This window comes from Epinephelus moara, chromosome 2 (assembly GCF_006386435.1).
Source record: "Epinephelus moara isolate mb chromosome 2, YSFRI_EMoa_1.0, whole genome shotgun sequence".
Taxonomy (NCBI): Eukaryota; Metazoa; Chordata; class Actinopteri; order Perciformes; family Serranidae; genus Epinephelus; species Epinephelus moara.
Genome location: NC_065507.1, coordinates 11,464,493 through 11,492,438, shown reverse-complemented (window position 1 = coordinate 11,492,438; position 27,946 = coordinate 11,464,493). Strand labels below are relative to the sequence as shown.

Below are 27,946 nucleotides of genomic sequence, written 5' to 3'. Positions count from 1 at the left end.
TATGCCTGAATGAAAGCAACCAAGTGCAAAATAAAAAGTGGAAGCATAAACTTGGTGAGACATTACTAGTTCCCCTCACACCGAGTGACTCCACGAGACTGGGTACAATTTTTAGTTTTTATTTAGGCTAGTATTTCCCTTTCAGTTGAGTCATATTCTTCCATTTATCAATGACAGATCCCCTTTTATTATTAATATGCATGACAACAGAAAGGAATTCAACTTATGTTAGGGTTAGAATGACACTTTACACACACAGCTTAAAGCATGTAAGGAAGTTAAGTACATCAAGGTAAATACAGGCTCTTATTTCAGACCATTCTTGACAAAGAACTGGATGTACTGAGACCTATTTTTCTTCATCATAACCATCTAAACACACAACCTACAGGAGTGTTTATGGATCTAGTCAAGCTGTCATTAGGACACCAAAGGTTCCACCTGCCTGCCGTCTTCTGCCTCCTTGTTTGTTCTTGCTGCTAAAGCATTAACGGAGGAGCAAACAGGACAGGAGAGTGGGTGGAGGACAGATGGGTGGGGAGTCCATCTAAAAGTTTTCAATTCTTCATGTTCACATCTGTACACGCAAAAAAAGTAATGGTGACCGAGGGAAACACTACAACACCTGGCATACGCGGACCTCAGCACGAGGAGGGTTCCGAGTAAATACACACACACGGTACGGTTGAGGGGTAAGGGCCCTGGGGTTTGGTAGCCGTGGTCCCGTCCTTGCACATACACAGATACAGTCTCACACAAGCACTGTACACGGCACAAGAGGTCACCTAAATACATGGAGCCGATGAAGGAGAGCTAACACCTAAGAGGGTGGATTGGATAGCCCAGTACAGGCTGAGAGGGGGTTAAAATTCTTATTTAGACCATCAGATCACACTCGCACGCACACACTCACACACACACACACACACACACACACACACACACACACACACACACACACAAACAAACAAACCCTCATCCACACAGTGACATACGTCTGTATGCATTTAAAACTCCATAAAGCTACACGCCTGTGCAGAATATACTATCATTACTTAGTGTTGCTAGCTATAGCCATTGAAATGGCAATATATGTTCAAATATTATATGTAACCTTTTTTTCCTCAGAATATACAATGATGATGAAATGCATTATACAGACAAACGAGACAATGTAAGCTGTTCACGTTCAGTACATCAAAAAGAGCTTCTCTACATTAATTTCTTCACGAGTGCAAAATCCAATGCTCCTCCACCTACTTCAAAGGTTTGCTGCTGAGCTTTAGCAAGTCCACTTCTGCACAAACCATAAACCAATAAAAAAACATGACAATAACATAACGACAAAAAAATACTCTAAATAAGTAGTCATAAATATGGAATGTGAAAAAAACAAACATGTGGTCCAATTTCTCTTCAAACAATACAAATAAAAGTCCTTCAATGCAGTTAAATGTTTTCTCTTGTAACATCTTCACATAATAAAAAAAATGTACTCAAAATGAGAGTGGGCTGTTGCTTGCTTGTGGCCCCTGTTGTGAGTAGAAGACCATGGGAAGCTGGTGAGGAACACAAAGAGAGAAGGACAGATGGAGGGAAGGTGTTGAGTCAAGTTGTGGTGCAGGGGGAGATGTTGGGTGTTCACATGCCATAACCGAAGCTGGGCTGTGGGGGCTGGCCGTAGCCTGGCGCTGCTGTGTAGCCGTAGCCGTAGGGCTGCTGGGGAGGCACGGCCACGTTGGGCCCTGCTGTGAGCATGAGCTGGGGTGTGCCTGCAACAGAAAGATCAGTAGTTAAAAGTGCATGACTGTGGTTGTATAGTCAAAAAAATGCTCTCTAGGTTTCCTTTATGACAATTATCACCTATGAGTTGTCTTTTTTACCGTAAACAATGGGTTGAGACTCGGTAGCCTGCTCCTCCTGTTTCCTCAGTGACTCAGAGGCTTCGAGTTTGTCCACCTGTGGAAAACACAACAACAGCGACGATGTCAGACTTCAGTTACGCTGTGGCCGACAGGGCTCTTGAAGAGCAAGGGCTGAGACGCTGGGTTTGTAAAAACTGACCTCTGGGTTATTTCACTGGCTGACGGATGGGACCATTCCTGACAGGCGAAGACGAATACAGTCCAGATTTAAATAAAAACAGGCTGCAGGAGGCAGGCCTTGCTAATGTGTTGGGAGGCCCTCTAGCAAGCGAAAGGAGTTACTACAACTAGAGAGCTACTGGCTACTCTATGAAGCTTGGCTATAACAGTCTATCAGGTGGACATCCACTTCTTTGTCGAGAGTATTAGGGATTAAGGAAGAGACAGAGACAAACAGCTACTGGGCAATAATGGTCCCACCATCCAGCCACCCAAATCATCTACTCTAACATGTTGGAAATGTATGTAGAGAACCAACCCCTCACCAGCACATATAAACTTACTGAGACCAACATTTATCATTTTCACCCCTGTTAGTTTGTTCATCTCCCAGCAGAATATCTGCACACTTTTACTTTAAAATTGGTGGAAACAGACCAAAACACAACTTGATTAACCTCTGGTAGGCATTTGTCAGTAATAATTATAATTTTTTAAGCTCTATGAACCTAACGGAGGTGAAGACTCGATTGTGAAAGACATATCTCTAAAGATCCCTGTGTACTAATTAATATAATACACTTATTAAGTAAAACTTGGGGCTGAAACATTCTTTGCGCCTGTGTGCCATCCACAAACATTAATGCACTCTTCACTGTCAGCCCCAAGTCTTAGCCTTGATTTATGAGACAGGTAAAGTGCTCAAAAAAATGCTCTTTTATAAAAGTCCTTTAAAACTTTTTGTAGTCAATGTTGGGGTTACAGGAATAACATAAACTGATATTTAACTGTATTTATTTGAAAATGTACTGGATTAAAAACACATATACCAAGTTTAGTGTAGTATGGGGTACGCTTAAAATAGGGCTGTATCTAACAATTACTTTCAATTAATTAATCAATTAATGGATTAATTGTATGATCTGCAGAATGTCAAAAAATGGTGAAAAATGCCCATCACAATTGAGGTTATGTCATCAAAAGATTTGTTTTGTCTGACCATTGGTCCAAAACCTAAAAATATTCCATTTATTAACGCGGTCGATGCATATCTGGTTGAAAAATAAATTAATTACATAACAAAATAGTTTATTTATTTATATAATTGATTGACTAATTGTGTTGCCTTTAGTGGAAACTATCAAAAATACTTCCAGGTAAGAATTAACATTGTGCAAACATCTGCCTATTCCGTGTTTTCAAATTGCCAATATTTGGAAACAAGTGATCGCCAACAATGTGCGAAGGCGTCAGTGTGTTTGAGAATTTTCAAATTTAGAAATGCATGCTTCTGGCCCCCTAGACAAGGCCAATTTAAGTCACTGACTGCGTACGAACACCTACAATAAGCACAAAGCTGTCTGGAGTATCAACTTGCTGGTATTTCTGTGGTGCTTTAGTATTTGCTAAGCAGCTCAGATGCAGCGAAAGGACTCAAGATAGAGCTAAAAAAACAATTCAGAGAGTTAAGCAGCCAGCCAAAAGCTTCAGATATTACCCTCAGATGACAGTGCACAGCTTATATCCTGATAAAACCAGCTAAGGACAATGCTAAATGGTGTAACAGGATAGTGGTTTTGGGTTCAGTTCTCTACATACTTTCTGGTCTACTACTAGAGTCAGTCAGTCTGGTTAAGCAGGCTGTTTTGAGAAAAGACAGGCTCTTTCGTTTCAGAAGAGAAGGGTTGAGAGACATGCTGAAGCGGCAGTTGAGTTATTGTCTTCTTGAAGAGTGCATGAGAGAGAAAGACAGAAGCAGAGAGCAAAGTGGAGGGAGTGTGAAAGAGGGCGGAGGGGAATGGTTTTGTACAGCCAGTTCAAGGTTTCCAGAAGCAGGCACAGCCAACAACGATGTCTCCTAGCCTGGCCTGAGTGCTGCTGATGCTACCAAGGGAGGGGGAAATGCATGCTTGTCGCTCTACATGTAAGTTTCCCCCAACAAACATACCCAAACAGATATTTTGCTCTCATAAACTCAAGCTGTTTGTTGCTTATAGAGACCACACTTTACAGTAGCAAAGGATACCTCTTTCTTAAAATGCCTGTACTACAGTTAATGGGTTTTATCTTCTGTGCTCTTCTATGGCGTTGAGATAAATTCAGCAGTACAGACAAACATGGAAAATAATAATAGAAAGGTCTCTGATGGTCACCTTATCAAACTAATGCCTCACTGGCTCTTCTATTATTGAAATTAGGTCTTACACTTAGCTGCATTCTATGCTACAACACCACTGTCCACACACAGATACAAACATGCCCTCACCCCTCTCAACATAAAGATATAATCAAGAATTATCAATGTGATAAGCCTTGATGATCCCTTAACAATGTCTACAAGGTGAAAACACATTCCTCCTGAAATGATCCCAGATGGTGCGTAGCAGCGGACTGCAGCTGAGCGGTGTTACAAGACAGTTTAACATTAGAACTGATCTACAGGTCTGGTGAGAAAAGGACCTGACCGGACCTATCCAGAGTGGCGCTCTTCACCCAAGCCTGAAGAGAGCTGATGGGCATGCTGGCTTAAGTGGATGGCTCAGTGTGTTTGAGGAGAAAATGGTGATGGGGCATAGCAAATTATCACCGGACCAAGCTGTTCCCCTCAGTGCTGTGGGGCATCTTCAGCTCTGTTTTGGGTTGTCTGGCCAACAACTTTGTGTTTTTGTTCACTCTCACTGTGCTCATATACCTCATTTCCACTGCATAGTGCCATAGGACACGGCTTCCAAGTAAGCTGAGGCGATACTAGAAGGTGCAGTATAAAAGACCACTGGACATCCTGCACAAACCCACTATCTTTAAATAGCCAAGCTAAACACATGTAACATCCCCTGATACCTTAACTGAGGGAGTAGTATCTGCAGTGAAAAGTAAAATAGAGAAAACCACCTGGTACCGAAATGTGAGTTGAGTCGAGCCAAACCATGCAGTGGAAATGAGGCCCTAGTGTCTTTGGCAGCTGTGTTGAGCTCTAGTTTGCCAGATCAAGTGGTAATATGTCAGGGTTGTGTTCACAGTTTGTTTCCTGCTGCCAAAAAAAAAAAAACCCTCCTTGCAGGTTTAAGTCAGGCTTGGAACAAGAAAAATTAGCAATGGCCTCCAGCAAAATCTCATGGTGTTTAACAGCTGTTTGCAAAGTGCAAGTATACACAAACAAAACTGTCATCCTACAAATTAAATATAAATCCTGAGCTAATGCTGGCTAGCTTCAGTCACAGTCAGAGCTAATAATGTCAAGGAGGAATACAACGGTCACGTCTTGAACTGAAGAAATACATTTCCACACCTCCTCCTGCTGTGTGTTTTGTGCCTAATTCAGTAGCTGCTTGATCTAGAGCCATCACAGACACCAGCAAACCGAGCAGACCCCTGAGGGATGGGTGTGAAGAGCCCCGCTCTGGAGTCGCGTGGGTTGGTAGGTGGTCTAGTGGAGATGTGGAGTTTACAATCAGAAGCAGCAGAGTGACATGGGGGGAGAGGAGTCATGCAGTTTCTGCTAATTTTACTCCTCCAAACTACAGGCTACAGGACAGGGGAGAGGGGTCAAAAAGACTTTCACCTTTTCCTTTATCGCATCAACCTGGAAAGGAAATTCAGAGAGGCAACTTAAGGAGGAAAAAAAAAACAAATGGAAGTCTCCCAAAATAGAAATTGACAGAGAGAAGAGCAAACACAGGACTTGTCACTTAAAGAAAACACAAAAAATCCTGAGAGACAGATGCGGGTAATAACGCCACTTTTGATACAAATGCAGACTTGAGATCACTCTGGTACTGTGAGTACTCCCCTTGTTGCTTATAACAGTGTAACAAATACAATACACATATTTACTAATAGTAAGTTTAAAGGCATACTATGCAGGATTTTCCTTAAAAAAATAGACTTAGACAAAGTAATCCTCCTAAATTATCACTTGTGACCCACTAGCAGTGTGTGGTGATGTCTGTATCTGCAGAGAATCTGCCCTCTGCCTTTATTTTCTTTTTAATTTGGTTTGTTCGAGTTGTTTCTGGGTGTCAACCTATGGGTAGTGGTGTGTAACCTCCAGCCAATAACAGTGTGAGGCCTGGACTCTATAAAAAAGTAGCGACCAGTCGTCTCTCTCCTTTGCTCTGTGGATGCCAGCTGCAGGTGTGTGTGCTCTTTGATCAAGGGCGAGGTTGAGCCGCACGCACACACAGAGCAGAGAAGCCAAGCAGAGAGGATGACGAATGCACCTCAGTTGGAAATGCACAAAATCCAGAAATGCAGCACCTTCCTGCAGGGTTGTGCGAAGGTGTGGGTGGACTTTCTTTGCTTTAAAATGTAACTGCTGTGAAACAATCAGAAAATAAACCACTGCTCTCTTCTTCTCTTTGAGCCAAGGGGGAGGGGCCAAGTTTGAATGTGGTGTTTCTGAACAGTAAGCAATAAATCCTGCACAGTATGCCTTTAAACACTTTAACAAGATAAACTACATAATGTACACTTTTCTAATACATACTGCAAATTACTTATAGACAATATACAAATGATTCCTTGTTTTAATCTCAAGTAAACAACTGGTGGGGTTTTCCACAGCAAGCACCAAAAGGTAGTCAGCCACAAGGACACTAACTACAACATGTCAGTTTATGTGAAATCCACCAACTTGACATTTCAAGTTTGGAAAATCAATGCAACATTTTTCCTTTCTTTTAATTTTGTTTTTCTAAATGCTTTCCTCAGGTCTGCTGTCTGTTATGAAAGCAATAGGTGGGCTGTTTTTATGCCATGTAACAGAGAAATATGGCAGGACGAGCAACACAGCAGTTATGAACCTCCTCTGAACACATTTGTATGGAAAAGTAGCTTGAATGGATGGAGACCCAAATGAAAAGGAAAACACCAGTGATGACATGTGACCGACAGAAGCATAGGAAGATGGGCATGAATGGAGGAAAGAATAGGCAGTACTGGGGGGCTTATCTGTGATAAGGTTTGACACTGCCTAGAGCTGAATAGTATTTGCAAACACGTTTTAACAGCTGCTCGTGCTTTTATATGGGGACACCTATCAGTGGAAAAGCATTTAAGATTCAATTGATTTAATTTATTTCTGTGGTGCACCAATCTGAACAGGTCTGACATGGTAAACCTGAGACGTGTGTGTGTCTCCACAGATTAGTACAAGTTTGCAAATACTACGTAACAAGTAAAACAACACCTGGAAGCAGGAGAAAAAATCCATAGTCAACTTTTGGGTATTCTTGCCTCTCTACCTTCTACAATATTCTCTCACTGTAGTTACCTTAGAATTGCAAAAGGTATCTATAACAAGATGCAACATACTTTTCTCTCTACGAAACCTTCTCACAAAGCCATCTACTTTGTCCTGATACGCCACAAATGCTGGTTACCTCTGGCCAACCCACCTTAGAGAGATACTCCCTCATGACCTGGATGAAATATGGCATGGAGAAGTCCATGATGTTGTGTCGCCAGGCGGTCTCCAGCACCACATCTGGCCGCAGCAGGTCGTAGCAGGTGAATAGGCAGGCGGCAAAACACTCCTTCTTGTCCTCATTCAGGAACCAAGCCAGGAGCTCCTCGGCCAGCTCGATGTCTTTGGACTCTGATGCGTACTGCATGGCATCCTGCAGAGATGAAAGCACAATCACAGCTCAATAAAACAGACTCGGGGAAAGTGAAAAAAGAAATATTACTTAAAAAGAACTGGAGCATATTTTGAAAGTGTTTTAGGGGCCACGCACCTTATAGAGCTTGTCCTTCTTGCAGAGCTCGACACTCTGTTTCCAGCGGTTGTTGCCCTTGAACAGGTAGGCTGCGATCCTCCTAAACTCAATCAACTCGTGCTTCTCCAGGCCCTGGGCCAGCGAGATGTTGTCAAAGTTGTCATAAGCATCGATAGAAGTGCGCAGTGCCTAGACAAGAGAGAGGGGGGGATTATGAGATACAACTGAAAATACAACTCTGTGAAAACATTTATCCTGCAGGTGAAACATCTGATCACTGATACTGAGTGCGCTGTGCTGGAAACAACAAATACAAACTTTTTTTTAACCTCAACCAGAGCCCCGAACATCTAAAACATAGATTAGGATTTTATCTGTTATGATACACAGTGTACAATATCAAAATATCATACCGCATAGTCTTCCTCAATGATGAAGAGGTTGTTGAGTGCCTCATTTACTGACTTGTTGTTGTGATTCTGGACAGACCTTAGGTACGGTTTAACCAGAGGCAGCTGCTTCACCTGAACAATCAATCAGAAAAATAAACCATTAATGCCCATTTTCACTGCTTTATATATCATTCTCAACAAAAACCAACTACTTGAGTGGGGAACAGTCACTTATAACTTACAACCATACATACAACCGAACACTTTGAGAACTGTTTACAGAAAGCAATAATGGCCCAGGACCTTGCTGAAGAAGTTGACAGCACGTGTGTGGTCCAGCCTTGGAGAGAGGACGATGAGCAGGTCGTTCAGTAACAATGGTTTGAACTCCAGATAAAACTGGATGGCCTTGTAGTACAACTCCACATTGGCCACCTACAATAAAAAAGAACACACGTATACTCAAATTGAACATCTACAAATGATTTATACCACAATAACAGGTCAGTATTGTGCTTTGGAATTGTTGTTATAATAGTATAACTTGTTACCAGAATGACAAATGAAAATTAGCATCATTAATCAAGTATAAGTCGTTTTTTTTTTTAACCTTGGTGACAATGTCTTTGAACTGGCCCTCCTTCCAGGCATCAGCTGGGTGGTTCATCATGGTGATGATGGCGTTGTCATACTCTTCGTACTTGTCATAGAGGAACACCAGCTCCCCCCAGAGGTGGGCCTGCTCGGCTGCCCTGAGAACCTGACACACACACACACACACACAAATAGGTTAGTTCGGCAAAAGTTTATCAGAGGATGTTACATGTTTATGTTGTAAAGATGATATCAAGATGTTGCTGCTGTTCCCCTCGCCTACCTTTGGAATGTTGACGCGAGACCAGAAGAGCTCCAAGTGCTCCCTCATCTTCTGGGGTTTGAATTTGGAGTAGAGGATGGCCAGCTCAGTGAACATGCCCATGTGAGCACGCTCCAGACCCAGGGCGGCCTCCAGCATGGTGATCAGCTCCTCAAAGTAACCGCGGTCCTGGAGGGTACAGGCAGACGTAATGACAGTTACCGTAACGCTTTAAACCAGAAATACAACCAAAATAAACACTGCAAAACCTTAAATTTGCATTTTCAACCCTTAATTTTGGGGGAAAGAGATTATTTCATTGGAGACTTTGAGAAGTTTGGTTAAATATCTCACCTTCTCACCACCCCCACATACATATATTTATTATTTTTACAGTTTTAAATGCAAAAAATTGAAGGAACTGAAATATTACATTTCACTGAAACTGCATAGTGGGGGTTAAATTCTGCAGAATATCACTTGTGCGACACAGGACATCCTGCAAAAGCTGCCATTTTTAAATAGCTAAGCCACCAACAAAACTACACAGCACAACTAACAAAGTGCAGACGTTCCTCTACTTGGTTGCAGATTAAATAATTTTGCAAGTGTAACATTGGCAGAATCATGTGGCATCACTATGGCGATCAGCTGAGAAACCCGCCTACACTGAGGGGGTACTATCTGCACTGGAAAACGATTGAGAGAGAAAGACCTGGTACCAAAAGTAAGTCAAGTAGAACCACTTAGTGGAAATGAGACATTAGTTTGACAGGTGAGTTTCACACAGGCCCCAGTTACCCCAGTTACCTGGTAGTAGTTGATGAGTTCCTCCAGTTCATCGGCGTGGACGACAATATGCAGGCCACACATCTGGGCAAGACGGAACTCTTTCCCATCTACACACGCAAAACACACCTGAAGGAGAAGAGAATTGAATCAAACAATGTGTTTTGTCTTTACTGACACTATAGGAAGGCTTCGTGCTGTTTGAACTCTGACTCTTTACTCTTCAAAGAACGTTTTCTCTGTAAAGAGTTAAGAATGAAACTGTATCATCATTCCTCACCTCCTTCCAGGTGCGAGTGCTGTTGGCCTTGCGAGCTCCGTCCACAGCTGCCTGGTACTCGCCCAGGTGCACCAGAGTGGAGGCCAGACGGCCAAAGTTGGACACGTTGTTGTAAAGCAATTTGGCTGCCTCGTACATCTTGTCATCATAGCAACGGTCACCCACCTGAAGAAAAATGGACAGTGAAAGTGAATTAAGGTAATGTGTGTGTGGATGTGTGCTGGACGTGCGTATGCTTCCCAGGACCTACTTGCTGAATGTGAGCATTATTGGGTCCGTTGATGAACTCCTCCAGCTCAGCCAGGCGGTTGGTCTTAGCCAGAGCAAAGATCAACTCTGTTTCAACGTACGACTCGCGGGCCTTCTTACGGGCCATCTGCAGAAACTTCACCAGGTCCTCCCAGTTTCCTGAACACAACAATCGACTCCAATCAGTTTCAACAGCACATCAATCTACTGCACATTTACCAGAACACTGTTTTTACTAAATAAAACAATAAATGATAAAGCACAATGAATTTAACATTTATCTAAAATTCTCCAGATCCAAACACCAAATAAGCTTTTATGATAAAGTTCATCTTACCACTTTGGGCTGCAGCTTGTCCCACCTCCATGTAAGCAGAAGGGTCGTCAGCCTTGATGTAAGAGTCAATGGCTTCTTTGACCAGGCCCTTCTGAAGCTGGGCCTTTGCCAGCTGACTCCACACTGGTGGCTCATTGCAGCGCTCAGCAAACTCATAGGCTCTGTCCAGGTTACCAATGTGCTCAATGAGGACCTGGACAAGATGAGACAACATTCAGATCAAGCTCAATAACACCGGTGGCCATTATCGTCAGGTTCTGGATCAAGTATGGACACCAGAATAACATGCCCTATTTAAAACAGTATAAAAGCTTATGTGACGACTTTCTAAACTCCGTAGAGTCAAGCAGTGATTCACTGACCTGCACAGCAGAGGTGTTGACATCAAATTTCCTAAAAATAGCAAAGGCCTCCTCAAACAGCTCATTGCTGATGGCGATGTTCGCAATGTCTGGGGCATCGTAGTTGTCCAGACGATTGATGTACTCCATAACACGTGTCCGATCAGCTTTAATGGCTGTCAGGATTAGCAGATTCTGGAGGTTTCTGAAAAAACAAACAAAAGACTCACTTTATAATTTTACTAAAAAAAAGCAAAATACATTCTCAATTGAGTGTTTTTGAATGTGAACGCAGTTCAAGATGCTTCTACAAAAATTACAGCAGTTCATCATTTGAAGATTAGGTTCAAGTAACTTGCTGCTTACTGCCTTACAAATATCTTTGACGTTTTGGAGATTGTAGCTGCGTCTATCCGCTTCACAATCATGAAAATGTAGCCAGCAAAAAAAACCCAACAACTTTGGGATATACAGGTAACATCGAGCCTCTCTCACCTGTGCTCGCTAAAGACAGAGTTATCCAGGACAATCTTCTCCAGAAGCTCGATGAGCTCATTGGGAAGATCGGCGGTCATGAAGGCCTTGACTGTAACAGACACCTCCTCTGGATCCTGGGTCTCAGATAAGGCTGTTTGGACAACCTGCAGCAAAGAGTGACGACAGACTTGATACACTACAGCTGATGTTTTAAGTAAATATCTGAAATGCCAGCAGCTTTTTGAATTAACAATTTAAGCAAATCAGTTCATGTGGCATAATTTAGTGTCAGATATGCCAAGGGGTCAGACCTGGTCGATGAGTGGTCTTCTGTAATTGTTGGTCTCCAGCAGCACGCTCGCCCACAGCTCAGGGTTCTTGCGACGGACAAGGTAGCGGGACAGACTCTTGAACAGGGAGTTCTCATTGCACACCTGAAGCATGATACACAAAAACAGTTAGCATGAGCGACAATAACAGTGACATGTTATGAAAGTAATGTATGCACATTTCCAACATAATAGTCTTAATTTACAAAATTACCCATATTTTTTCGGCCCCTTTTTAAAAGTATGATTTCAGTTTTAACTCACATGAATCAGTTCCTGGTCACACTGTCCTCTTTCATAGGCCACACAGGCCAGGTGTGGATCTCTCTTCTCACAGTACTTGCCCACCACGCGGCTATCGTAGTAGGGGTTCTCCCTCAGGAAACGCTCAGGGTTGTTGTTGCTGTCGATGTAGATCTTGGCCAGGGCGTTGTGGGTGGCAGGCTCCTCACAACCTTCATGAATACGGGCCTCTAACCAAGGCAGCAGCAGCTTCAGTCTGGAGAAACATAGACAATAAGGATTTCACAGGACTGAAGAGAAAATCAGCTGCTGACTCATGACTCTGTGAGGCTAAGTGATGACTCAGTGATTCCACTATTGCCATGCAGTTCAATTACCGATTTCTTTTCTCCACTTCAGCCACCAATTCATCTGTAGAGAACTGCCCTCTAACCACCATAATCAGGTTCTTAATCACATCCTCAGCACAGTCCACATCCAGTAACCCTCCAATGACTACTGGCAGACGGCTTGGGTTCACCTGGAATAAATGATCATGAAGTTACTACATATTCAAGGACAAATGCACAGAAATAGTTTTCTTCAAGTGGAGTGAGGCAGTCCAATATCTAAGGTATTGTTTGCATCAGTGAGGCAGTATAAAACTTAGGGGGATTGAGAGAGCAAACACGACACAGGATGCAGTTTTTAGTCATGGCAGACTAAACAAAAGCCTTTCAATGTAGGTTGAGTGATATTTTATTCATCATTCTGGGTTTTAAAAAACACCATTTCCACCAGGCTCAGAAGTAGAGATGTGCCAGTACTAAGCTAGGTATCTATACATTTCCTTTTCTCTATTCTATTACTGTAGAATTATGAACCCTGCCTACATGCAGTTTATTGTCCCGCCTGTGGCTATTTGCTTAAGAGAATGCGAGTCTCTGTACTGTTTGACTCTCATGAAGACGCACCTGGTATCAAAACTTAAGCACTCTAATAAGGTTTGTTGCCCCAAGTCTGTGTGCTCCAATATACTTTGACCCAAACCTCTGAAGTCTCTCCTGATACAAGATTGCCCTGCTCTGAGATCACCAGACAAGCCTGCAGATCCTTGTGAGGCGTTTTAAGCGTGTTATACGTCTTCCTTCGAGCAGTAACGTACCTTCTGCACGTAGATTTCAATGTATTTCTGCAGGCTGTTGCGGTACAGGTACAGGACCAGATCATGGACAAAATCAAAGCGGTCACACACAATGATCAAAGGCAGCTGGTCAGTCAGCTTGGCTTCCTGTAGAGGAGAATTACAGAAAAAAGTATTAGCTAGTAAATGCTATGTTTGTTGAATGTTGGTCTGAATAGAGTACTAGCAGAAATGTTTGTAGTGAAATGTTTATTCTGCACTAATCCATTTCTGACCTTGAGGAAGTTCTTCACACGTTCAGGGTCGTAGCAGTTACTCTCTCGGCAGATTCTCTCCACCTCTTTGATCTGGCCTGTCTTGCAGGCCGCCTGGATATATTTAAAGTGGACCTCTGGATCCTGGCTGAAATTCACAATGGAACCCAAAAAGTAGAACAAACCTGAAAGACAAAAAAGTCCAAATCAGCAGGAGAACTAACTGCAACTATCTTTTAAATCTTCTTCTTAAAATGCACAGGAAAGGCAAATGGCGCTCAGTATATGCCTGTCTTACCTTCAAAGCTCTTGAATGACTCAAAAAGTTCAGTGAGGGACTGTGTGGTGAGCTGCTCATGGTACTTAGAGGCAACCTGGACACAGATCTGCAGATTCTGGCGGATGTTTGCAGACAGCATGGCCCTCAGACACTCCAGAGAATCCTCCACTGACAAGGAGCCAAAGAAATTCACCAACCACTGCAGAGACAAACATAGAACAATCAACAATACAACAACGAACACAGAAAACAATGACATGTTATCAATATTTGTTGCTGGTAGTGTTCGTATTTTCTGTTCTTTGAATTGCGTTGTACCTCGGGGTTGAGAAGGTGTGTGTGTACCACAGCGCGCTTAATATCATACAGGTCGGTGTAATGCTCCAGTGCCCTCTGCAGGAGACCGGCCTTCTCACACAGCTGTGCCACATGGGCACGATCATAGTGGGTGAACATCTGATTGCCCAGAATGGCATCTGCAACCTGCAAGACATGACACAGGGACAAAGACATTTCAACATTTTTTAAGCTTTGTTGTGAAGAAACTTTGCATATAGGCATGGGGAATTTGATTTTTTTGTACAAAGCAAACATACTGAGACACTTTTTAGAGAAAAGACAGAGAAACCTCAAGGGTTAGTTTCTAAAAGCACAGAAAAAGAAAGTCTAACTGCAAAACACTGAAGCTATATAAAACAAATCTGTAACTGAACAAGATGATGATTGTTTTATTTTTTGGGCATGTGGACATCTGTCAGCCAAAATAAACTGTGGTGTTCCAATTCTAAATCAGGTTGTTTATGTACCTGTGGTGCGTGCACCAAATTCATTTCCAGCAGGCGTGTCTGCAGTGGACCCTCCATGGGTCTGTTATTCTTCAGGGCATCTAGTAGGAAGGATGTGCACTGCTGGATCAGGTTGTACTCCATGAACACATCAACAATCTGTAGACACAAAAGAGGGAAATAATCATGTCAAACTCCTCACCGAAAGACTGCATGCTTGGATTTTTTTTTTTTAATCAAGTAACAGCTTGCTTCAATTTAATTGTTTGGTTATTGGGTATGGAGCAGTAGCATTCGCATAATCCTGCTCTCTTGGTGAAAACCATCTTACATGATGAAAACCATTTGTTATTTTTGTCTATCTGACATGTAGGTGCTTATGGTATTAATAAATGGTTGAGATGTGGTCTTTGTTTTACCTGTGTAATGTCAGCAAGTGGCTCCTCATCCTGAACCAGCATCTGGGAGAACTGAAGACCCTGCTCTGGACTGATCCGCATTACGTTTCTTAGCAGGAAGATCCAGTCTGGAGTGTAGCCCACCTACAGGGACAACACATCTTTAAGCAAAATAGTCCTACACCTGAGGTGTGTCATAGCTACAACTGAACCATATAAAACACAGAAATGTAAAGACAACAGTGGAACATTGATTAAAAATTTGCGAAATAGTCTTAAGGAGGATCATATTCTCTCTCCTTTCTCTGTACCTCTAATATAATACAAGATAAACTTGGAATAACAAAGTCCGGCATGGCCACAAACCTTCTTGGCGTAGAGGACAATCTTCTGGAACTGTCCAGTCTCTGCAAAGCACTGAATGACCTTATTGGGGACGTTGGCTCTGAGGTAGACACTGAGGGCAAGAGTAGGATCTACAGACTTCACCAAATCTCCAAGCTCCTCAGAGCACTCCAGCTGCAAACACAAAAACAAAGAGTGCAATTAAGAACTGGGTGTTCAATGTTCCATTGATTTGGTTCAATGTATCGATTAAAGGATCGACAATCCAATTTTATTGATGTAAAGTGAAAACATTAATCCATATCATCATCTTAAAGATATGCCTTTATTTTGAAATTTCCAGAGCACGTCTGTGTCACCGCCACACAGTGCTAGTGCCAGGCAGATAATGGCAAGCAGCCAAAACAAGACAATGAGGATATTTACTCCCCTCCCAGGAACAGATGAGCAGAGTGGTAATACTGTGGATTCAATAAATAAAGCACATGCTATATGCAAACACCACGAACCTCTCTAGGCATCTAACTCTGCTAACTTGTTTCTCTCTCTACAGCAATATTAGCCGATCTGTTTCAACAATGTTAGGCTGAAAACCTGTGCAGTTTTGTTGGGAGATGCAGTGACCAAGACCAATGGTGAGTAAGAAAAAGTAGAAATAATACATGCCATTTTTTAAGCTATGAGTAGAGGAAAAGTCTGCTGGCCACTTGGCTAATTTATGCTAATGCCATAGGCTTAAAGGAACAGTGTGTAAGATTTAAGTGGCATCTAGTGGTGAAAACTGTAGATTGCAACTGAAGCTTCTCCCGATCAGAATTCCTTTTGTGATCATTGTTCAGAAGGTTTCTACCAGGAGCTAAATTATCCACAGAGGTCTATTCACAAGGACTGAATAAAGCAGTTTTATGTTTCAAGCTAAAATGTGCTTTACTTTCATGGCACTAAAGTTCAGGCCAAATAATGACCAACAACTGGACACATACCTTGTCCTCTTTTAACCATTTCTCGAGTAGCTGTTTGCGTCCCTGCTGGAGGACAGGCCTGCACAGCTCCAAAGACTCAAACTTGTTGAGTTGGCCTTGGTCCAGCAAGATGCCAAAGTATTGGAGCAAAGGAGACGTCTGGCCTGGTTGGGCTGGAACACTCTGGAACCGACGGATGGTGTCTGGGGTGCGCAGGATACCCTGGAAAGAAAAGATAATTGACAAAGTACTTAAGTGACAATGGGAAGATCTGGTTTTAGGAAAATCACCTTTGAGTATTGCATAGAAAAATGGCGGTGTAAAGTTACATTAAAGTGACATTCATGGCTGTATTCCTTTGAGAAACTTCCTCTGCAGGGGGTTAATCTGTCCAACTGCTTTTAAACCATTTTGGTATGCAAATCTAAACTTATTTGACATAAAACTGGTGTTTACTGTCATGCTAAGCTAAAGAAATCTGCTTAGTCTTAACAGTCTGAGCTTGTATTAGTTGAACTGTGAATAATGTCACACTGCTTGACCCCGCACTGAGTGCACGATGGCACACTGGCAGTACCTTGGGTGCGTTGGCCGCCACCTTGGCAGCTTCTGAGTAATTCCCTGCTGCAAAGAGGGTGTTGAACTTGCGGGCAAAGAGCTCCTCAGCGCCAGCCAGGTTGTTGCGGACAGCCATGCGGAGAGCCAGGTCTGGGTTCTGGAGCACATTGGTGATGTAGGGAATGATGTTCTCCTCCTCCACGCACACCGACAACACCTGGAAAAGCATGTTTGCATTCTTAATTATCTGCGCACAACATAAGATTCCTAATGGATAGCTTTAAAACAATGCAAACAAATGCATTTTCATGTATTTTATTCATCTGTCCATTTAAAAAACAACAACAAAAAAAACAAAAAAACAACTACCACTACTGTGGGTGCCATGATTTTGATTGTAAATAAAAAATTGATGGACATGAGCTTTCAATATCAATGGCAAAAGCAGGATCGCTGTCCCTCCGCCGTCGATGCGCACGCCCAAAGATAAAAAAAATGTTTAAAGATGATACAGCGTAGCTTGCCGTAATCCTACAGCTGCACTTTGAGACACCATGGCCACTGCAGGAGTCAGAGATGACTGAGAAACAACATAAATGGAAAAAACCCTGCTTCACTGAAGTCAACAGTGTGACAACAACTGCCTTTCCCATGAGCTATGTAGACAAAAAACACATCCTTGCCTTCCAAATTACAGTTTGTAGGCTATGGTAGTTAAGTGAAATTGAAGCAAGGATCTGGCGGAGGTGAAGGAAACTGAAGTGGCACCACATGTGCCTTTCAATGAGAAAGGAACAGATACTAAAAATTTATTAGCAACAATTTGACACCTGCTCATATAACCAGTGCACTCTGAACTGTAACAGTAAAATGTTGGCACCTCCTTTGTGCGTGCCTCCTCATGAACAAATAGATTTAAATGATTTACATCCTAACACGTGTACTTGTCACATTCTTCAATTACAAAGAGGGATTGTGGTGTGTAGTATTACATTTTGTGTGTATGTGTGTGTGCGTGCCTGCAACAAACTGAGCTCTATCTGGTAGACCTGCAGGTAAGAGCCAAGAGCAATAACAGGATTAGATTGTGCAGTCTGCTTGGCCAAGCTTAGCCCTCCTGCTGTGAATGTCACATGCCGCCTGACACCGAAGATGCTGCTGCAGTCTGTTATTTTCAGAGATTTCCTCTGTCAAGGTCACACGGAAACACCCAAGGACCCGTGTTGACAGACAAAAGGGGCTGACATACCACAGGGAAAGTGAATCACTAACAAATGTCAGCAGTGACAGACAAACACAGGCATGAATCCACTATGCATACACACATACTGAGGCTCAAACTGGCAGATTTAGATATAACCGCTATGGGTTTAAATCTGTGTGCACACCTACGTCATGTTTGTGGAAGATATTAATACAAACTGTTTTTTAAAACAACTGCTTCATGGTTATAATTGGTTGCACTTGTCACCCATTTCAAACTCCCACAAACACCATTTTGGCACAACCAACACCCCAAATTAAACATGATAGATAATTAGCAAAGTATCCTAGAGGTCAACTTGCAAGAAACCCAGGAAGAAAGATTTACGATGAGCCTGGCTATTCCACAGACAATTATAAAACAGCCTGCACTCATTGACATTACACTGCATGGATACTGCAAAGATTTGCAAGCCAGACACCTGATGCCGTCTCATTAGTCAGTCCAAATAAGAAGTAATCCAGTGTCTGTCAAACACTGCTTACTTTTAATGTTTGATAATTAAAATTTATATTAAATTACTTTACAAGAATATTTTCTTCTTCACAAGAGAGAAATTGTTTTTTCATGTGTTTTTATAGCCAATTATTGAACACTTACACCAACTAACATGCAGGCAAAGAGGTTTTATGATCCAGTTTGATCTTAACGTGAACATGCATCCATGTTATGTGCCCTGCTGTCACTTTAAGAATGTAAAAAAGTAATAGAAGTTTAATCTCAACACAAATTTCCTTCTCTTACATAAATGTGTGCCAGAGTGTGTACATTAGAGTACCTGTCCTTTCCTGTTGACTCCAATGATACCCGCAGTAGGCTCATGGGGGGCAGTCACAAAAATAGTCTCCCCACTGATCCTGTTCATGTAGATACAAGTCCCAGTCTCCAGGTCATACAGGTGGATGTAGCCATATTTGGTAATGAGAAAGACTACATCTTGCTTGGAACTGATCTGGATTTACAGAAAGAGAAATCTGGTTAGAAAGTGTAAATGCTAAACAAAAAGATATATTAAAATGCACTTCAGCAAACTATTCGACCCTGAGCTGATTAAGTACACCCAGGTGGTCCCTGTCTGAATTCACACAGATCAGAATGGCCTTTTTGAAACTGTGCAATTTCAACACATTAACTCATCATCAAATGATGAGTCAGTAACAGTTTCATGTTTTAACAGCACTTAAATAATACTTGTCATTAACAAAATCCAACCCAAGTGTAGACGATTCATAATTTTTTTAGAATACCCATTTAAAGAAAATGTTAAAGGCAGTGACGAACCAGTGAAGAGTTTGCTTCCCACCAAAGGAGGTGGGAATATTGTTTACTGAAAAATCACATCAGGCAACAAGTACAGGCTCTATATGTTTCCTTGTAAGTAGTTTTTGTACCTGCATGGCAACTGGGAAGTCATTCTGGGCTTCTGGAGGAAAGAAAACATCCACAGCTTTCTTTGGAAATGGCTGGTTCCCAGTGGGCGGAGTCCCTACTTCAATGATATGCAGCTAGGAGCAAAAAGGGGTTAACACAAAATGAGACAAAGTCAGGTTACGGGATTGTTTTTTCTTTTAAAAGAAGAACATTTGATTAGGACTGTGCATGCTCCCAATTCTTATTGATTTTCTCTTTTCAAATAGGTCTGTTGTCGCAGTTCTGGTAATTCTTACCTTTCCTCCTGCCTGTCCTCGCACAGCAAAGCAGAACAGGGTTGACTCCTCAGTGTTGCCCTCCATTTTGAACTGTGCAAAGCCTGCGGCATGCCCCTCGATGGGCTGAGACACCTTTCTGTCCACTGAGTACAGCTGCATGGCTCCGACAACACGATTTTGCTGAAGAGGAGAGAAAGGCCACAAGTTAGGCCAAAGGTGTCTGTGATTTATAATCATTCCCTTTAGGCTTTATTGATCTTTAATACCTCTGCTTCCAGCATCACCAAGATCAATGAAGTCTATGATAACAAATCTGCTGTTTCTGTGACCAAACTTAAACTGCAATATTTAATACAAACATACAGATGGGGGCCTAATTAAAGTAAAAAACTGAATGGTTTGGTGAGTTTGGATTTTCACATTTTTTTTTAATTTCTGCCAAAATTTTATTAAGAATAAGCACACCAACAATATTTAAGTAACAGTTTGTATATTTTGAATGCCATTGTATTGGCAGTAACATGCTGTTCACAACATATTTTATTTTCTGTACCAAGTTACGCTGGGCTGCCAACTTCAATTTAATGTCAAGCAAGATAATTTAATTACTTCTGATTTTACATGGTTATAGACAGGGTCATCCTGTAATTTGAGCTAACTTTCATTTTAATCCTCTCAAACATTTACATTAAAATGCCTAGTCAGGGTCATTCTGAACATGACTACTATCTTGTCTTGTCTGTGTCCTCTTTGTGTTATTAAATTATTTTTAATTCTGAAGAAAACGGATGTGTCATGACAGCATGTAAAAAGTGTCAATTGTGAGTCTCACAGTTAGTGCATGAGAGTTGGCAGCCCTGAACTGAGCTGTGTAATACATGCACAGCTTAAATTTTACGCACACTGCCGTGCATATGCAGCAGATATTTAAATCCCTGAAAACAGACTACTGTACAATAGCTCAACCAGACTGACAACTGACTGGACAGAAAGAGGGAAAGATACCTCTAAGCAACAAGTGGAACAAAATACCAGCCACAGGTAAAAGAAACTGGAAGCTTGGCATCAAAATGTGTGCAGATTTATGTAGAAACAGTTTGCTGTTTCAGTGTCAAGTGCAGAGTAATGCCTGTAACAAGCTGGAATTAAGAGGCAGTGTGCTACTTAAGCAAAGATATTCTTAAAATGTCAAAATGAGAAATGGAAGTTTAGCCAAGGGTTGAACATACTATGGACTGATGAATCACAGTTTAAATCTGTTCAATCTAACCACTGGGTAGACTTCAGAAGATCCAATGAAAAATGGCTTTCCAGTGTATTTAGAATTGCACTGTTGGGGTCAAATAATGATCAAGGGTCACTTGTGCTTTATGGGACTGAAAAAACAAATTCACATTTGAAGGTTTTTTGGGGGGGGGGGGATGTTCACAGCAGTACTCTCCAGTGTGGCATCAGTGTGTGGACACTGACAAAATTGAACTTTAAATGATTTTACTGTTCTTCTTTTGGGGCCAAATTTACTGCAAATGTAAATGATACATATGTTGTCTGAATTATACTATTTTTTGCTAATAAAAAAGGAGGAAAAAACATCAATATAACAGGTGATTCCAAATTTTTGAATGTTATTGTAAGTAACTTAACAAAAAAAATAGTTCTCCTGTATATTACTGGCAAGTAAGATCTAAGTATATTATTTAACTGTGGCACTGCTGCTCTCTAATGCAGTTAACTGTTTTTTGAAACAAGAGACAAATACATGTGTTAACAATATTTGTTCAAAATAATTACCTGCGCTGAAATGCCAATGAGCAGCAACCACTTCTGTTTGGCGTCAGTGCGGTAGTTGATGATCTGGCAGCCTGCCAGGCTGGAGTGACGGTCAAAAACTTTGATTGGCTGAGAATCTCCCTCCATGCTCCAATGGTAGACTGCGTTGTCTGTGACCAGGGCAACAGTGTTGAGGGAGATCCATTTCCAGAAGGTCACGTCATCTGTCATTGTGTGAGCCTTCATCTTGCTCTTCATCTCAATGTTGAAGATCTGCAGGGTCTTTGCAGCTGAAAACATTCAGAGCTGAGGTTAATATACAGTGACGCAGATAAGTGCTGTGACCCCCCCCCCCCCCCCGCCCTGCCCCAAAAACATTCTAATAATAACAGTGAAAAAAAAAAATCAGTTAGTGTCTAAAGCTACCACACACAACACACAGCAGACTTTGGGAGTAAACATAGCCTACAATTTGGGCATACCAACTTCCAATTGCTGGAGAAATGTTGGTAGTAGTCAGGGTTTGATTTGAGTAACACCAAAGGACCATACAGAAAGCCAGTACCAGTGTCAAAACAAGAGGCAAGACCAACAAAAGGGCAACCACTGTTGGATCTGCATTCAGTTCGGTCTGATGCAATAAACTGCCAACTAATACCCATTCAGCTGAGGCTGGATATGCAAACCTCTTCTGATAATTTGGAGCGGAAACTCATCTTTAAAACATATTTAATTATGAGGAAGTCAAACACACTAGGCTGTAATCAGACTGCCATCAGCACTGCATCAAAAATTAAGTCCTCTCATTCATTTCAATGAGGCCATGGTTGACACCGCAAAGGACAGCGCCAAAAAAAGTTGAACCTGGGTCAACTTTTTCCACCACGCTATGCATGTCATAAGGCAAGGTGCTACTTTGGCTCAATCTGCACAGGTACAGAGTCCAGCTAGATTCATTTGCAATGTTGGGGTATCACTACAAAGGATGCTACAACGATTGTCACTATAATTATTTTCCTAAATTATAAAATCCTGTCTCGTAGGATGTACAATGTTGTGCAGTGTTTTGGTGTCCAGTTAGCCTTTAAACTCCAGGATCTAATACTCAAACTGGACTTCCTGGATCCAATTTCTTCATCCCAGTTGTACTTGTAAAAAGATGCCTGCATCAATAAAAGAGTGCTATTTTAAGTCTGGATGCTTGCTTAGAGATATTACTACTACTACGGCTACTACTACACTTCCTGTTCCTCTTAAATGGATCAACAATAACTTTTTCATTATGTTTGGATACAATGGTCCAATTCTCCACAGGTCTTTTCAGCCAAAACCAGTTCTATTAGGAACCAACGTCTGCAGAAAAACACGGTGCCCAGTGCAAGTCAAAACAAGGCTTTATGGCCTATGTCCAGCCCTCCACCCCCACCACCTACTAGAGAAATGAAACTCCAGGCGTGTTGTTATAGCTCTTAAGGGATTCACATCAAAATTTAATCCTAAAATGAGGGATGTGGGAATTTGGGTTGGGTCTGAATGCAGATTAGCAAAAGAAGACCACAAAGCACACAGACAGATGTAATGATAGGAAGGATGCTGGACGGATGCACTAACGCCCATTCTGTTTTTTCTGGTCTTATTGGAGGAAACATTAATTCTTTAGGCCCAAGACATACATTTAGATTCAATCAGGCCCAAGCAAGCCTCAACCAAACTAAACCCTATAACTCACTGTTAATAAAGTATATGAGTGGAATGCGTACAGTGACATTTCTGAACAAATGTTTTGGTCATACTATGTGTACGGTACACTGAAAAATACACTGCCTACATAAAATACAGTGAAGTGAAAATCTGCAATTAGTTATCTTCAATCAACCCATACTGAAGCAGTTCTATAAGCAACTTAAGACTACTCCTTTGACATATTATGACCATTCGTACACCCAGAAAGCAGCAGCGTCCACAAACAGGCCAAACCGAGGAAAGCAACCACAAGAAAGACCAACATTTGGCTTTGGTCTTTGCAGTGTCCTGGGGCTGGCTGGTCAAGATTGTCCCTGCACATTCAGCTGATTTGGGGGACTGTTGTCGCAGATTAACCCATGATCATCATCATTCTCAAAACCCTGACACTGCAACTCTAGTTGCCTACACAATAACGCTAAACAACAGATTTTTGATGCATAAAATTAGCAACAAAAAACATTGTTTTAGCTCAGTTTCACTCTCTTGCCAGGTCACTGTCAAGGTTGCTTGTTCTCTTACTGGGAGCTGGAATAGACCCAGGCAAGACAAAGTATAAAATGTGCATTTCAGCTTGCTCTTTAATTGATAAAATATGTATATTTAAATTATGTATTATTGTAAGTGACTGTGCCTCTCCCTGTGTGATTATTCTGTGCTTTGCTACATGTCACAATGTTGTCTTTGACTGCATCACTGGACTACAAAACAAAACAAAACAACATACCAGTCATCTACAAATCCGAACAAATGTATGGTCCTCTGAAGACGGACATTATACAAATATTAAGAATAAATTCAGTTAATATAATCACACACATGTGGCACACCACTCAAATGAGAACAACTAGTGTAGCCTTTGTGCTTTGCACATCAGGCAGACTAAACTGGCCCAACCTCATACTAATTTGTCCACAAGACAGCCAATACACAACGATGCACTATTTATTCAAGACTACCCTAAATGTCACTGCTTGCTTAATTTTGCCGCTGTTTAAATGACCATATCATTTTTTCTGCATGTTTAAGCCCTTTTACTACATACATACGTACTATACATTACTACCAACCATTTTCCAATGCACATAATAATTTGAAACATTTCCGTAAATTCAACTGATTTTCCATTTATGCCAGGGTTTGCTATTCATTGAATTTTTAACACTCAATTTATACATATCAATTTTCTAGCGGAGATGTGTATTCTGTTATGTGGTTGCCTTCAGATTGTGACTGACAGCTTACAGCAGCTGTGTTATTGAATGCTGACACGCTTTTTTTCTAATAAAGAGGCAGCCAGATTTACATCTTTACATGCTTTTCACATTACCTATGTTTGCCTTCAAATTTGCTATTTGTGAGGTAACGTCTGGTCAGACTATTCCTTCAACTATGTTTAAGAAAATGGCCAGCTGTAATATAAAATATATGTACAGCAAATGGGACAAACACACACACACAAACAAAGAAAAAAAAAAGATACAGTCCTTTAAGCTGCCCTCTTAATTTTGCTATGCTTGCTTGTGTTATTGCAAATCCAAGCATTCATTAAAATTACCAACTGTGCAAACATCTCAAGACAGTGCAAACAGGATTACACTTTGACAACTCATGATATGTAAAATTCAACTCACCGTCTGCAAACATAAGAAAGCAGTAGGAAATGAAAAAAGAGCAAAAACAAGCAAAATAGACAAAGCATTCATGACAGCATGACATTTTACTACCACTAATACTATAACTACCTTCCCTAAGATATCAATGTCTTGTACATTTAAATTTGTTACACTATTAGTTACTCAACCCTTCTTTTGACAAACAGAAATGGGGTGGTCTACATATGAACATCAAATGAAAAGCAGACTGTGAAAGCTACATAACTGACTGACAACACAAACAAAATTTACACAATGACCCAATGTATTAGAAAAGCAACATATGTGACCGGCCAAAACTTTAACTGTTTACTTCTTAGTCTATCTGCTTCCAGAAAACTAGCGCACTCCTCTCTAGGTGGCACATAGAGCTATGTGCTAACAGCGCTAGATATGAAATTAAGCTACAGCTTACCTTTGAGAGCAATAACTTTGCTGGCAGGGTTCATGATGGCGCTGTCTGCAGAGATGGGCCTGCGGATAGGATTGTTGGGGTCGGCCATATCGATGATGACGACCTGCGCCTGCTCACCCACTTTCTCTCTTATACAGATGAACTTGTCTGACTCCATGGTTAGAGTGCTGAATCCAATGTTGGCCGGGTTGATTCCCAGATTCTGGAGCTGAGATATGAACAATAGACTTGTTTTAGGAGCAATCCACAGCCAACACAATTTACCACAAAATGATGTCAAGGATGATACGATAATTTAAAGTACTTCACTTATTTACATTGTAGTTCTTTATGTAAAGACAGCAGATGTGCTGGAGCCCATATTACTAACACCTAAGGCATCATCATCTATGAAGTCATTTCAAGTCACACTTAAAAATAAATCAGAAAAGAAATCTGATTTTTTTTTCATTAAAAGTAGGATGATGAGCTTACACTTTTAAGTGTCCCATAAGCTACAATTTTACCTCATTTTTTTTAAAAATTACGCTGATCACTTTTTTGTTTAAATCCTAAATATGGAAGGACATCTTCAAATTATTGGTACAACCAAACCTAAAGGAACAAGTCACTATGTTGGTATTAAACCCTGACAAGCACATGTCAAAACAACTATCTGTAGTCTTGTTTTCTGTATGTAAAGTGTCCTTGGGTTAGAAAAGAGGAGCTTAATATGGAATTTGTAATTATTATTAGTCTGTTTTGCAGTAGTTCTTCCAACTCTGTATTGTTTTAGATACATGTGGGCTCTGTTGTTACAATCATTATGAACTGCACTGTAATATTAGATGTATTGTGCAATCCTTCAAAGGTAATCATCCTTGGTGTGGACTATGCAGACTCAGTTACCATTGACTGTAACTGAATTTAAACTGACAGGTGTTTCTCTTATTTTGTCCACCCTGTCTCTATCAATGAGTAGGCTAGATAACAAAAACAACTGTCTCTATATAAAAATATAAATATAATTAACAGGCACATAGCCACATAGAAACTGCCTTCTGTAGGGTTCAATCTCGAATTTAAGGTTTTGCTGAGACCACTGGATAAGTCTAATAACCGCACACAATCAGAAACTGGGATGTACCAGCTGATCTTGACTTTGACTGAGCTGTCTCTAATCCGTTTCTAGGTGTTTTCATAATGTATATGTATAAGAGAGAGAAAAATGATGATGTCATTATAGGCAGGATGGGTGGACCACCTGGTTCACCTCCGACAGCAGGATGGGAAGGTAACATTTCACATGGAGCACCATCTAATGCAGAGAACAACCTCAGACTCTGCCTTCAGCTGTATAAATGGCCTGTCGTGACACAACATCACCGTGTGACACAGGCTCCAGTCAGACTGCAGCTGACCACGGTTTCACAGCTACTAGCTAGCTTCAGTGCATCACTTGACACATCATTAGCATCACCAGGGGGCCTGTGTGATAATAACATTACAGCTGCACTGAATCGGCCATCCTAACGATACACTTTGATGTTCAACGAAGGAATACACGGCTGCAATTAAATGACGTGACTCCAACATCCCTCACGACACAAACTGTGACGGTTAGCTAGCTCATGTAATAGCTATTTGCTAACCAAAATGCAGCCATGCATAGGTCAATAACACAATAGCTGGTCACTGAAGGTCAGAATAAGTGTTCAATGATAACTAGTCTCTCCCCCTGGTCGTCGTTGACAGCTAACATCGGCTAGCGTTGAGTCGGCGAGGCAACAGCATCAGTGCAATGAATGAGAGCTGATAGCCTGAAAAGCTAGTTGTTAGCTTAGCTGCTGACTAAACGGGGGAGGGGAGGTCATTCATTTGCTGCGGGTATTGACGTTTACCGTTAGCTTTGCTAGCAAGCTGTCAAACAGCCGTTAGCGGGGAAAATCAACAAATAACGCGGATGTTAGTGTTCATACAGTTTTCAGGTTTGCTCACATACCTGCAGGTGCTCCTGGAAGCGGATAGGCAGGATTTGAGCCATGGTGGTTTCCTTGAGCTTCACCGGAGTCCTGAAATCCTAGCCGTACAGCTAGCTAGCTAGGCAGTAGCACCGCGCTAGCTACGACCTCCTCACTGTACGTGTAGGTCGGAGCCAGTCAGTGAAAACAAAAAACACACGATGAAGGGTAATATGCGGCGTTGTTAGTCGTGTTCCCGGAATCTGGTATCAGTTAAAATGTTAAATACGTCCCCCTTCTGTGTGTGCTTTCTGCACTGCATCGATGGATAGCAGTGGCTACGGCTGATCTTCTGTCTAAAATCCGCAATGGCGGCGGAAACGGCTCAGAGCCTTCTCAATCCGGAAGCATCTAGGGAGCTCTGGAAGGACACTGGCTCTGGACCTGTGTTAGGGATGGGTATCATCAATTTTAAAATGTTCAGCAAAATAACACACTCATTGTGTTTCTACTCTCAACAGCTAAACACATTGTAATCTATTCTCAATATAACTCACTCACGAATAGCCCATATACCGTTACGTCAGTTCCGTGCCAAACAAGTAAACCACATTTGTTAAAATCATGACAGCATATTGTTAAAGCTTAAATCCAACCATTAACCCTTTAAGGAAAATATTAGTTTGGAAAATACATGTAAACAATTGGTTA

At 41.5% G+C, this 27,946-nt stretch overlaps 1 protein-coding gene across 3 annotated transcripts; it reads right to left on the bottom strand.

Moving 5' to 3' along the window:
* Window positions 1–103: 103 nt before the first annotated feature.
* LOC126408580 (clathrin heavy chain 1-like) lies at window positions 104–27,713 on the bottom strand. Of its 3 annotated transcripts, XM_050074236.1 has the most exons (34): window positions 27,277–27,713; window positions 25,296–25,503; window positions 21,504–21,772; window positions 19,731–19,892; window positions 19,455–19,568; window positions 18,842–19,015; window positions 16,819–17,016; window positions 16,263–16,463; window positions 15,301–15,453; window positions 14,956–15,078; window positions 14,558–14,695; window positions 14,070–14,234; window positions 13,770–13,950; window positions 13,493–13,656; window positions 13,239–13,364; window positions 12,472–12,614; window positions 12,116–12,350; window positions 11,834–11,956; window positions 11,541–11,686; window positions 11,067–11,250; window positions 10,705–10,897; window positions 10,369–10,526; window positions 10,119–10,283; window positions 9,860–9,967; window positions 9,071–9,238; window positions 8,804–8,953; window positions 8,497–8,628; window positions 8,215–8,325; window positions 7,820–7,990; window positions 7,481–7,702; window positions 5,647–5,667; window positions 2,065–2,102; window positions 1,884–1,959; window positions 1,633–1,772 (listed from the first exon to the last, which is right to left on the bottom strand). In XM_050074236.1, the coding sequence occupies exons 1-33, from the start codon at window positions 27,316–27,318 to the stop codon at window positions 1,929–1,931; spliced, it is 4,917 nt and encodes a 1,638-aa protein (XP_049930193.1). In that variant the 5' UTR covers window positions 27,319–27,713; the 3' UTR covers window positions 1,633–1,772; window positions 1,884–1,928. The 3 variants fall into 3 exon arrangements, with proteins under 3 accessions (XP_049930175.1, XP_049930184.1, XP_049930193.1); XM_050074218.1 differs by lacking the exon at window positions 2,065–2,102 and having other exon boundaries at window positions 104–1,772; window positions 27,277–27,712; XM_050074227.1 differs by lacking the exons at window positions 2,065–2,102; window positions 5,647–5,667 and having other exon boundaries at window positions 104–1,772; window positions 27,277–27,710.
* Window positions 27,714–27,946: the final 233 nt, after the last annotated feature.

Bases quoted from the DNA above. Each gene is read 5' to 3' on its own strand.
- LOC126408580 (XM_050074218.1), bottom strand. From the start codon at position 27,318: ATGGCTCAAATCCTGCCTATCCGCTTCCAGGAGCACCTGCAG. The intron at 9,239-9,859 runs GTAACTGGGGTA...TGTACCCTCCAG, and splicing joins AACTCATCAACTACTACCAG to GACCGCGGTTACTTTGAGGA. The intron at 8,954-9,070 runs GTAGGCGAGGGG...TGTGTGTGTCAG, and splicing joins CTCGCGTCAACATTCCAAAG to GTTCTCAGGGCAGCCGAGCA.